We start from the raw sequence: 13990 nt of genomic DNA, 5'->3' as shown, positions 1-13990 counted from the left end.
TGTAACTACAACTATAATTCTATTAAAAAATAAAGCTTACACAAATACCCATTAAAAAATAATACTAACACTCCTCTGACATTGTAGCTGTCATTTTATAAAGAAATAATTATATTTACATCCCTTGACCTATGGTCTATTTACACAAACCACACCTATTTTTGCATAATTACAGAAACTATCATGACAGTCAAAAAGTAGGGATAGTCTGTATAATAATCCTAACATTTTTAGGGGGTGTTTATGTAATATTTCAAAAAGGTAAAGGGTAGTTTGTGTAAGTGATAATGATATTTTAGTGGGTGTATGTGTAATTATCCAAAAAATAGGGATGGTTTGTTTAAACAAGCCATAGATCAAGAAGTGTAAATGTAATTATCCCTTTTATAAAAGACATAGAGTGTTAGTGTAATATTTTAGTTTAACATCAAGAAATGGCAATGTAATATATCGTAAAAAAATAAAACTTTCATTTTAATCAAATACGAAAATATATTTTTGACACTACTAATATTATATAATACAATTTTATCAACTAATCCAAACATATACATGTCTCATTTTCACAACAAAAATACAAAAATAAACATTTTTTTTTTTACTGAAAATTAAAAACGAAAACAAAACGAAACATGGCCTAGACATTGTTGGGTGAATTTCTAACTTGTTTGAAATATTTGTAAAGTATTCAGATCTCAAAAATGTAATTGAGAGAGAAGCTTATCTATAAACTCTTAAAATAAGACTTCCTATTTAAGATAAAAGTAAGAACAAATGTAACAAGTTTTTAAAATTATTTAAATTTGTTGATCACGAAAATTATAGTTAATTAGCATTTTATGTGTTTCTCAATCTTATTTTATTCAAATTCATTAAGATTTATTAGAATAACTATATATGAAAAAATTATTTTTTCGTCCTTTAATTTTACTTCCTATTTTTAGTTTTATAAGTATATCTTTTGTTTATTTAGTCCTGTAAGTTACAAAAATAATACAAATAGTCCTCTGATCATCAGAACTTTAATTTTTAACCGAAAAAATGACATGACTGTCGAGTTGAAAAATGTTTGGAAGTTTCTAATCCTATATGGCTTTGGATATGAGTCGAAAGACATATTTTAAAAGGAATAAAAATTAATCAATTTTAAATTATATTATATGTATAATTATAACATATAAAAATAAATTTATTATTTAAAGAAAAATTAACCTCTCAACCCTCCCCTCCCCATTCCCCCAGCAACCAGCACACAGGGGGCGACGGCAATGCCCTGCATCGCCTAGTGGTGAAGGCCGTCGTCCATAGGTAAAGGGCGATCCGCGGCAGTGGCGACGGCTATCGCCCAGAGGTGAGGATGGCGCCGCTACCCTCCTCTGCAACGACGGCAGCGTTCTAATCACCGTCGCCGGCAAATTTTTTAAAAAAAAGTTAATTAAATATTAATTAATTCAATTAAAAGTAATTAAAGAAATTAAAAAAAAGTTAAGTTTTTAAAAGAAAGTTAAAAAATATTTAGAAAGTTAAAGAAAATTTATTTTTTGAATTTATAAATAATATAAAAAAATAATTAATATTATTTATAGTAAATAATATAATTATTAAAATATATTTAACTTTTATATTGTACTTTTAATTTAGGTTTTTCATTTAAATTCTAAAAATTTAAAATTTTATATATTTTTTGGAATTTTCGTATTTAAATAATAGCCAGTCAACAATAATGGCCATATGTATTACACGTGGCTGTACACGTGTATAAACTGCCGACAATTGAATAAATTGCCTGCCACATGGGTAAATTCCGACTGATTTTTAAAATCTCGTGGAAAAATCATGTAGAAAATCCTTATTTGGCTATTTCTCGTCAATTTTGAAAACTTACAGACATAATAAAAAAAAAGGCATATTTATAAAGTTAAAAATCATAATGGGTAAAGTTAAAGAATTAAGAAAATAATTTTTCCTAATTATAGCATTCTTATAACATTTAAAAATATTTTTTACAAAATTTAAAGAATTTGTAAGTTTCTCTAAATAAATTCCCAAAGAGATTTTTAGCTGTCAAAAGTCGCAAAAAGCTGGGTTGCCTAGTACTGCATGGTAATAGTATTAGAAATATCTCCACCAACTTTCCTTCTTTCCAATATATATGCGTTTAAATTTTGTTATATGTGTAGAATGGTATTCTATTTTACAATAGATGGTATTTAAATTTTATTTATCTGATGTATTGATTGAAATTTGATTGTAATAATTGTATTAGTTAGGTATTGATATTTGATAGAAATGATCATAATTGAGTTATTCTTTATTAATAATAGTTCATCGCTCAACTAATATATATATATATATATATATGTATATATAAGCTCTATCACTTGTATAATATTTTTTCTCAAATAAAATAGATGATATATTTTTTTGTATTTGTAATGCAAATATATTAGTGACATAAAATAAAAGATACATTAGTATTTCAAATAAAAAATATCCATCCAAATTTGTTCAACTACGTTGTAGAAAACTACTACTAAAAATCGGTCTAATTTATGGTTAAATAAAATGCTTACAATTTTATATTTTAATATCTTTTTAAATAAAAATACTAGAATCAGTCCTCCACCAATTATAATATTAATTGACGGAAAATACTACAAAATTTAGTCGGTGTGGCCTAATTTAATTGGTGAAGTTAATACCTAACATAACCTCTTAGTCAAGAATTCCAATCCTATTAATATATAGGTGGTTGGTCTATTTTGGTTATACATATTTAGAATTGGTAATTGCCGTATATACATTCATTATTGATGATTGAAATTCATGATATATTTTTATAATCAAGTCGTTCCCAAAAAAAAAAAAAAAAAGAAAATGAGAATTCACTACTTAATTATTTTTAAACAAAAAGAACAACATTAAAATACAAAAATAATTTTATAATTCAATAAATCTTAAAATAAAACCTATCCACATTATCATCAATATTGTGTTCTTCTTCTTCTTCTTCTTTCCCTCTAGTTGCACTATAAAAAATGTAATATTAATCATGGTTAATTGTCCTAAATATGTATTATTTAAACAATAAAAGAAATATTTATAATTATGACAAATTTCAATAGATTACGTTGTAATTTATCCTAAATATATATATATATATATATATATATATATATGAATTCCATGTCGACATAAATAATTGGAATTCATCTCTACTGGTAATACTTTTCTTGGTCCCGATCATCACAACTCATAAAATAAGCAAAAGTTTTCGCTTGCTCAGTGAGTTTAGTCAAAGTTGATAGTTTCAGGAAATGGTGCAAATAAATTGAAGAGGTTTTTTTTTCCAACTCTCAACGCATCCGCCTTTAACTTTCTGGTGAAAACAGACAAAAATTTTCAAGTATGTGACATAATAATGAGGTGGAAATTTATGGTGGGCAGGTCATAGTAGCATAATTCCATGGAAATGTTGATGTAATCTCAGCTACCAAAAGCCATTAAGAAGGTAAGGCCAATGCAGTGGTTAACCACAAGAACCAGCCAACCCCGTCAGGCGTCAGCTTCTTAAATATATGCCTATCTATCTGTATAAATATCAGTGCATGTTGGTGGAGTGATTTGATATTCGGAGCACTAATCATCGTGTTCGTGTGTGCTTTTTCTGCTTAAAAATGGTGGGAATTGTGTATATTGAGCTTTTCTTGTCAGTTATGTGGTTTATGGCTTTGTGGGTGTGGTTGAATTACAGGGCCCTGGCGTGGAACTGGCCTGTGATCGGAATGCTGCCGACGCTTCTGCTTCACGTGAGCCGGATTCACGACAATTGCACGGAGATTATGGGGAAGTCCCGACGGGGAACTTTTCATTTCCGGGGTCCCTGGTTGGCTGATATGGACATGATGGGGACTGCTGATCCTGAGAATGTTCACTACATTATGAGCGCGAACTTCCAGAATTTCCCGAAAGGCCCCAAGTTCAGGGAAATTTTTGATGTTCTTGGAGATGGGATTTTCAATGCAGATTCGGAGTCCTGGAGGGACCAGAGAAGGGTTGCCAGGGCCCTGATTTCTCACCATGGTTTCCTCCGGTTTCTGGCGAAGATCAGCCGTGAGAAGGTAGAGAAAGGCCTGATTCCAGTTCTTGAAACGGTGTGCCTGGAAAATCGGGTGGTCGATTTGCAGGATTTGTTCCAGAGGTTGACGTTTGATACAACTTGTACATTTGTTACTGGTTATGATCCTGGATGCTTGTCTGTTGATTTGCCTGATGTTCCTTTCTCGAAAGCCCTAGATGATGCCGAAGAAGCGATATTCATGCGCCATGTGGTTCCTGAAAAGATTTGGAAACTTCAGAGGTGGTTTGGGGTTGGATCTGAGAGAAAATTGAGCAAGGCTCGTGAAGTCTTGGATAGCGTCATTGGCAGGTATATCGCGCTGAAGCGCGGCGAAATGAGAAGCCGAGGAATTTCGATTGATTGTGAAAATGAAGATGGTGTGGATCTGCTCACGTCTTACATGACTGTGGGAGACGATGGTACTCAAACCCATGATTTGAAATGTGATGACAAGTTCTTGAGGGACACGATACTGAATCTAATGATTGCAGGGCGGGACACGACGAGTTCTGCTCTGACATGGTTTATATGGCTTGTGTCGACACATGCTGAAGTGGAAAAGAGGATCAGGGATGAACTGAAGTCCTTTCTGCCCGCCGGAGAACGTGAAAAGTGGCGTGTGTTTGGGGTTGAAGAAACCAAGAAGTTGGTTTACATGCATGGAGCAATTTGCGAAGCCCTACGACTATATCCACCAGTCCCGTTCCAGCATAAGGAGCCGGTGGAACCAGATATCCTTCCGAGCGGGCATTTTGTGGAACCGACAATGAAAGTGATGTTCTCATTGTACGCCATGGGACGGATGGAATCCGTTTGGGGCGAGGATTGCTTGGAATTCAAGCCGGAGAGGTGGATTTCTGATAGGGGATCGATCAAGCACGAGCCCTCATACAAGTTCTTGGCTTTCAATGCTGGTCCGAGGACTTGCTTGGGGAAGGATGTGGCTTTCGCTCAGGTGAAGGCAGTGGCCGCCACCTTAATCCATAACTACCAAGTTCACGTGGCAGACGGCCACCGCGTGCTGCCCAATTGTTCCATCATCCTCTACATGAGGAATGGATTGAAGGTTAGGGTTGCCAATAGATGGTCTGCTAAGAAAAATTGAGATGTATGTGGGGCTTGAAAATGTTGGTTGTTTCTTGTTCCTAGTTTCTTGCTACCTAGTAATTTCCTTGTCATCTATTTGTGTAAGTTGTCCTTGGTGATGTTTCAAGAATGGAGAATTGCTAGTTTCGAATTATGGCTCTTACAATTTGCTACGGTTATAATTAGAGACAAAAATTTTATTAGTTTGTTCTTAAAATTCTTGAAGAAGAAAATTGGGATCTTGAACGAAGAGATGGTGCAAAACCCATCTTCTTCAAATTCCTTCTCCCGGCATAAATGTATATTTGTTCCTTAAATATATATAATAAACTAGCCAATTTTGATTAGACCTGACTCAAAAATCTTGATTTATCTTCGGGTTGATAAATGCATTTTACATTACTGAACTATCCATAAAGTTTATTTGCCCCTTAAATTATAAAATGTAACAAAATATTCCCTCATGAAATTTTTATAAATATATTCTTATTATTTACACTCCCTAAAATATGTTTATTATAATCATTCCCTAAAAACATAATTTGAATTAATTAAAAAAAATTATTTAGAATAAGTGCTACCCAAAATATATAATTCTTATGATTAATATAGAATTTGTATGAACTCTATATAAATTTACAATCTTCATATTTTTTATATAATTGGTCAGAAATTTATATAATTTTTGCTTGTATTGTTATATAAATATATATATTTTTTTAAAAATAAATTACAATACAATATTACATCAAATATATATATACACGGTAGAATATGCAAATGAATATAATTAATATATAATACTCTATAATTTTTTGAATACTGATATGATATATTTTACTTATGTATACATGTAACTTGATAAAAAATTATAAGATACATAAAAAAATACTTTTTATAAAATTATATACACTATGTATTTACACATGTTTACATATTTTTTAACATAAATGATTTACTTTGTAAAATATATTTACATATATTTAGCTTGTATACTTTTTATATTACATAATTTATAGAAAGCTATAAATTTAAATATTATTTTTTAAGTAAATTTGAGTAAAATTCAAAATCACTATGGGGGAAAATTTTTAATCAAACATACTTTAAGGAGTAAACTAAAAAGTATAAAAGGAAGTGAGAAGGGCATGTTTGTTCTGTGTCAATGTCAAAGTATTTTAGGGATTTTTTGTTACTTTTACACTTTATGGAGTAAATACAACAACATACATAATTCAATGGTGCAAAATGTATTTAGCCTTTGATTTTTCATAATGAAAAGGAATTAAAGAAATTGACTCTGAATTGAGAGGGTGTTCAATTATGTTGGGGGAAAAAAAAATACAATTTTACTCCTTTAAGTTAAGAGAGGTGACAATTTTGATCCTGTTCAAATTAAAATTTACAACTTAGGCATGAAACTTTAAAAATTATGGAAATTTTAGTCTTTTCCGACCAATTTGATCAAAAAATTCCACGTCATCAATCATGTCACCACCTAAATTGGGGCTTTCGGTGAATTTGATGATGTGGCAATTCAAGTTGTAATTTTTTGCAATTTTGGTCATGTATTATTAAAGAGTTGGTAATTTTGATCCTCTAACTTTAATGTAGCAATTTTGGTTCTCAAACCCATTTATTGATCATTTGGACCTTTTATGATAAAAGTTCTTTAGTCTTATCATATGCTCTTAGTCAAGCCCAACATATTTTCGAGATAAAATTAAGTTTCTATATACTTCATACCTTGGTTTGACAATCTTGCCACCCGTTCCAAGCCATCAATTTTAAGGAGTTCTTCCCATTACACTCTTGTAACAGATTGTTTGCAGGTACTTGGCTCCTTCAATAATAAATACGGTGAGCGTCTACAATACACCAAGATCCGAGGTTGAAAATGAGAGATTGATCGGTTAAATTTTTAAAATGCTACAGTCTTTAATGTTATGATAAAAGGAACTGATTAGAAAGAACTCGAGCCCGGATATCTCAAAATTCTTATAAGAACTAAGAGAGATCCAAAAGACATTTCAAAACTATGTTAATTTATATACTTATGAAAATAGAACTCTTAAATCAAAAGATGGACAACATCTCGCTTTGCTGGTGTTCTACTTGGATTTAAGTGAATTGTAGACGTCTCACCGTATTTGTTGTTGTTTGTTTCTGAAGGACTCAAGTACATATGAACCATCTATTATTGTAGTGTGGTTAGAAGAAGTTCGTAAAACCAAGGGCTTTGAATACCTGATGGTGAGACAGTCAAACTAAGGTATAAATTTTATCTAAGCTTAATTTTATTGAAGATCCAACAATATTAAAAAAAGAAGGTATGTTGCAGTTTTCGTCCTGTATCTATAAGGGGTTGGTAATTTTGGTCCTTTATCATTCGAGGTGGCAATTTTCGTCCTGTATCTTTCAAATATTCGTAATTTTGGTCCTTCAGCCTATTTTATGACCATTTTGCCTTCTAGTAAAAAATCAACCATAGTCCATTATCTGCTCCAAGAAAGGCCCAACATGCTTCCGAAATAAATTTAACCTTCCTAAATTCATACCTGTTCTGACCGCCTTATTCTCAGGTATTCCATATTCTGGATTTTACGGACTTCCTCCAACCACACTACCGCAATAGATGGTCCACATGTACTTGGTCCATTTAGTAACAAACAATAAAACCTGATTTTGTTTCGTACCTTAGGGCTTAAAAGCACTCCAATATAGAGATTTAATAGAATTATGGACAAAAAAGTTGAACAGAAGCCCTTACTTTTATTGAACATATATGAAATATTAAATAGATATTATTTCTTCTATTGGAGAAGACAACTGTTTAGCCTATCATATGATAGAGGACTTGCCTTGTTAGGGAATTACAAGATTTTGGAAACACAAAATATGATGCTTTGAAGAGATAGAGAAAATTTCTAATAATCCCCATTTGCTTCATTGCCCCTTTGTTTATAACCGTCCACGAACTTCAACTTGTTTGTTGATGACGTCATTGCGTTCGTCATCTTCTTGTCTTTTCGGATGACGTCATTGCGTCCGTCATCTCAAATCTTTTTCAGTTGTCGGCCATAATGGCTTGTCGGCTAAGTGATTGCTAACTAGCTTTTTAACCGTTGTCCTTTGTCATTTCTGTTGACAGTCTCATATTTTAATTTTTACATTCTGCAGGTTTTACTTTGCCTTGTAAAAATCTTTTCTTTTACCCTTATCCTATTTCAGTTAGGTTCTTGAGTGCCCGAATTTTAGTCCCAAACCAAGGGCTTTTCTTGTCTCTCATAGCAAGGGCATGCATGGTTATGCCATTGCCCAACATGCATCATATTGTATGTCTTCATCCTCCTGGCCTCGATTACAAGGAGTTTGTTCTGCTATATTTATTCTCTTTTTCTCAAATATGCTTTCTGCAAATGTGGTGTTTTTTCCTGTCATGGAGTTTAACAGGAATGATTCATTTAATTTGTGTGAAAATAATTTTAATAGATACTTGACTTTATCGATCTCGGTGAAACAGACTCATAAATCCCAAGCTCTTCTGGTGGGAATATTATTGTCACTTATGGTTGACACTAACGGAGCTTCTCCTGAGGTAGTTTGATTTGTTGAAAGATACCATATACAGTCTCTTGCAGCTTGATAAAATGAAATACTAGATGAAACCTTTTTCCTATTGTTTCTAGAGCAGTTGATATGAATTTTAACTCCAAAACATCTCCTCTTTTCAAGTGGGGGTTGTTTTGCCATGAATTATAGACCGCCCCACTAATCCATCCTGGAAGTTTGAAATTTTTGAAAAACTTGGTGATATAGTATGAATTGAAGCCAGAACTCCAAAATGATACCATTCTCGAACATTTTCTGATTTGGACCCTTCTAACATTCAGACTCTATTAAATGTTTCGGATGTTCCGATTATGGCCTTGCTTTGATTTACTCCTTTGCGAAAAATTAATTTTTTCCACATTCGCTAGTAAACCTGCCAACCAGAAAAAAAAAGAAAGAAATGAACTCGTGAGTATTAATCTTAGAAGTGCATGTTATCAGCCTAAGCCAATCTCTCGTGAGTATGCATTAAAACTTTGAAATAATTTCTTAAAATTTTATGAAAAACTAATATCTACTTATTTTTCTAAGAAGTGTTTCTAGCTTTTTTTTTGTCTATCATTTTTTTCCCAAGAATTCTAAAATATGCTATAAGCTGCAAAAATTGGTGAGGAGAAACTTGTAATTTTGGAATAAAATAAGTTCAATTTAAACAATATAGAAATAAAAATCGCAAAAATCATCACAAATGACACTCATTTTTTGTTTATTTCAACAAAAATTTCGTAACAAAAATTTCGTAAATACTTCAATAAGTTTTTGCGAACACCCCTTCAATAATGTTTTGCAATCCAATCATATTATTGCGACCATTTTTTTTTTTTTTTTTGTTTCAATTGTATGTAGTAAGTATAACTATTTTTTTCAAAGAATTTCAATTAGGCACCATTTGTTGAACAAATTCTAGCTATTTCCATCTGCACACTTTACCATAAATTTTAGTAATTAATGCTCTTAATATTGCTTTTCTATTAGACTATTACTTTTTGACTTTTTAAGATTGCTATTATCGTTATAATCATTACACAATTAGAAGTCAACAACTTTTCACCAGAAAAGTAATAAAAGTTGAACAGTGGTTGAATCGTATTAAAAAGATATAATTTTCACTATAATTAAAAATAAAAAAAATATAACAGATACTAATAACTACTACTGTACAATGTTGTTTTTGTTTCTATAAATAAGGTCAAAGCATTTGTTATAGATAAACACTGTAGCAAATATGTTAGAAATATATAAAATCATAATAAATGTTCATTAATCGTTGTAAAATCTAAGTTGGGTATCGATTTTATCTGACCATGATGAATAATATTGTTTTGCAACGATTTTTAATATATAATACTTAATAGTGTAAGGTAATAATTTTTTTGTAGTGATTTCTCCTATATTAAATGTGAAAAATATTAAATAACATGTCATATATGCTTTAGCACTTGATCCACACACACACACACAAATATATATATATATATATATATATATCTTCGATTTATTTTACATTTGTTTTAAAAAAAAAATGACAACATTAGAGCAAACAAGAATAATGTCTTGACAAACCATATATATATGCAACCACTTATGACAGCACCGTTATCTTGATAGATAAGTTCGTTTAACTAATTTGTTCGATGTTTGAATTTTTTATGGGATGTAAAAGTATTCTTTCAAGCAAATATCATGGTCAAATTTCACTAAAAGAAAATTATTGTTAACTATAATTTTATTGGTTGCGGATTAAAATTATGATAAATAATAATTATTATTAATTATGATTCAACAAAATCTAATGCTAAAAATTTAAATTATTCAACATGAAAACTAATTATGTCATGACAATTAATGAGCATTAACGGAAAATACTTTTGTTATTGTTCTTGACCATGATAAATATTTTAGTCACACACGGAAAAACTATAGCCAACAACAATTGAGTGTCGTGGTTAATAATATATATTACGACTATTTATTTTAATCATGACAATTATGTACAGTTAAATGTTAAATTTCTTTTAGTATAACATCTACTACAAAAAATCCTACGGCCAATAACTATTAGGTAGTTGTCGTAATCATAACAATTATATATTTGTAATGATAACAATTAATTATCATTAAATGCTAAAAATTTTTCTAGTAATCAAACGCTGGCAAATGATTTTAGTTAAGGAAAAAAAAGAAAAAAATAAGAAGAAAGCTACAAGGTATGATGGGGTCATGCTCCTGAGTAAAATAGTTTTAAAAGAACTGATCATCTACTGTATTATTATTTAGAAAGTGAAACAAAATATCATCATAAAAGTAAAAATGCACGATATTTAATTTTGTCTAATTCTTGAAATGAAAATTTACATACCAATCATACATGAAAAGTACAAATTGATACATTGAAAATTATGGCTAAGCTTTTTTTCCATTCACTAATATTAATTTAGGTGAATATATATATATATATATATATATATAGGAATATGACAACATATGAAGCAATCACACAGTAATTAATAATTAATAATAATAGTAATTTCAAGTCCATCTCTTGCTAATCCTAACCTTCAAGCCATGTTTCATGTAGAGAATGACAGAAACATTAGGGGTCACAATGTGCCCCTTCACCACCTCAACTTGGTAATTATGGATTATAGCTGCAGCCACAGCTTTCAACTGAGTGAATGCCACTTCTTTCCCTAGACAAGTCCTGGGCCCTGCATTGAAAGCCAAGAACTTGTACGACGGCTCGTATTTTATCGTTCCACGGTCGGTTATCCATCTCTCCGGCTTGAATTCTTTGGAATCCTTGCCCCAAATGTAATCCATCCTCCCCATCGCATAGAGGGAAAACAAGATCTTCATCTTCGGATGCACGTAATGACCACTTGGAAGCATCACCGGCTGAATGGGGGCCTTGTGTTGGAACGGCACCGGTGGATAGAGCCTTAGTGCTTCGCACAATGCACCATGTAGGTACACTAGGTTACGTAGCTCGTCCACTTGGAACATCCTCCATTTGTTAGAATCCTTGGCTGGGACAACGGAATTTAGCTCGTCCCTTATCTTCCTTTCGACTTCTGGATGTGTGGAGACAAGCCACAGAAACCATGTTAGAGCTGAACTAGTAGTGTCACGTCCAGCAATCATGAAGTTCAGTATAGTGTCCCGTAGGAACTTGTCATTGCATTCTAGACCTGTGGACTCGTCTCCATTGATATACGAGGTTAACAAGTCCAAACCTTCATCGTCATCTTCATTGCATTTGTTGGATTTGCTCATTTCTTCACGTTTCATTGAGACATACTTGCCTATGACATCGTCCAGCACGGTCCAAGCTCGACTTAATTTCTTTTCTGGCCCAATTCCAAGCAGTTTCCCCAACCTCCAAAGGCTTTCCGGCAAGCAATGGCGCATTAATATAGCTTCCTCTGCCTCATCCATGGCCTTGGAGAAGGGAACGTCAGGGAATTCAGTCGAGAGGCACCCGGGATCAAACCCTGTGACCAAGATGCAAGTAGTATCAAACGTGAGCCTTTGAAACAAATCTTGTAAATCAATCACCATCCCTTGCTCCGACACATGTTCTAGAACTGGAATCAAGCCCTTCTCCACTTTCTCCCAGCTAGTCTTGATTAAAAACTTGCGGAAACGCTCGTGAGTGATCAAGGCTCGCGCCTGCTTCCTCTGGCTCCTCCAAAGGTCAGCGTCAGAGTTGAAGATTCCATCACCCAAAACGTCGAAAATCTTCTTGAACTCCGCTCCCTTAGGGAAATTCGCAAAATTCGCGCTCATGATAAAATGCACATTAGCTGGATCAGCCGTGGCAATTATATCCATATTAGCAAACCAAGGGCCCTTCAACAGAAAAGTCCCCCCAACCTGCTCGAAAATATTTACACACCGGTCGTGGATCTGGTTAACGTGCCAAAACACGCTTGGGAGCATCCCAACCAAGGGCCAGTTCCATGGCATCCCATTGATGTTACTGAAACACCAAACAAGAAAGCAGCACAGAAGAGCAAACAAGATTTCTGGATAGCCAAATGAGGCCATGATCATGATTATTACAACTTGGCTAGAACTATGAATGGGACTATGCTCATGAGTGAGAACCCACAAAAGGGTCTATTTGTAGCCAAGAGAACCATGCAGAGCTTTGGAGTGTAAGAAAATACAAATGAATTGTTTAGTCATATAATGTTATAAGTTTGTTTCTAGATTAATGTGGTAGCTTATCAGTTAATTTACATCATCCAACAACCTAATTTTGCACGCATAAACTTTGAGAAAATTAAATAAAAAATCAGATTTTTTTTACTTACTTATATGAACAACACAAGTATTTGTGTAATTAATATTGTTCTAATTATTGCAAGAAATAAAACTATTACAGTTTTAATCCCATAGGATAGTGGTTCAACACTTTTAGTCCTATAGTCTACAGAATTTTTAAAATTATTTCAAAATTGAAAAAACTCAATACATTTAATCTTATATATATATATATATATTCTTCGAAATTATCAAAATGGTCCTAAAATTGAAAAAACTTGACACATTTAATCCCATAAATCCCATAAAATGAAAGACTAAATGTGTCGAGTTTTCTCAATTTTACGATCATTTAAAAAATTCTGTAAAGCATAGGATTAAATATGTCGAGTTTTGCTGATAGTATCATTTTAAAAGTTCCCACAAAGCAAAAGATTAAAAATACTGAAACCCTATCACATATTTTGCCAAGAAAATCATGTACGTAACCTAGTTACGCAAATGCAAAATATGATTATAGTTGAGTAGTCACTTTCTTAGGAAAGTGAAGTGACATTGATCCTTAAATTAATCAAGTTGCCAAGGAAAGTTTGGTGATAGTTTGGTTAATACATAACCAACAACCAGAAGAATTAGATTAATTTGACCAAATATTTTTTTGGGTTTCTGAAATTTATTAATGTTAATCATGGAACACTATATACATACGTGAAGTGTATAAAAAAAAAAGATTTCATATACATAATCTGTGTATATGAAATAAAATAAAAAATCAAAATTAAGAAACTTGAAAATATCAACAAGCAATTTATAATTATACCTAAGTACATGTCCTTTTTTTTTTTGTGTCTTTGAATATAAAGGGGTGTTTGGCGGAGTTGATTGTAAGTGTTTGTCAATTTTTTT

General features: G+C 32.1%; 1 protein-coding gene and 1 pseudogene across 1 annotated transcript; one reads left to right on the top strand and one right to left on the bottom strand.

Moving 5' to 3' along the window:
* Positions 1 to 3497: 3497 nt before the first annotated feature.
* On the top strand, positions 3498 to 5357 carry LOC105179019 (alkane hydroxylase MAH1 pseudogene; annotated as a pseudogene).
* A 5772-nt stretch (positions 5358 to 11129) lies between these two features.
* On the bottom strand, positions 11130 to 12993 carry LOC105179017 (alkane hydroxylase MAH1). Its single transcript, XM_011102600.3, has one exon. The coding sequence runs from the start codon at positions 12869 to 12871 to the stop codon at positions 11348 to 11350; it is 1524 nt and encodes a 507-aa protein (XP_011100902.1). The 5' UTR covers positions 12872 to 12993; the 3' UTR covers positions 11130 to 11347.
* Positions 12994 to 13990: the final 997 nt, after the last annotated feature.

This window comes from Sesamum indicum, linkage group LG13 (genome assembly GCF_026168435.1).
Source record: "Sesamum indicum cultivar Baizhima isolate 11 linkage group LG13, ASM2616843v1, whole genome shotgun sequence".
NCBI lineage: Eukaryota > Viridiplantae > Streptophyta > Magnoliopsida > Lamiales > Pedaliaceae > Sesamum > Sesamum indicum.
This window is presented reverse-complemented; position numbering and strand designations above follow the sequence as displayed.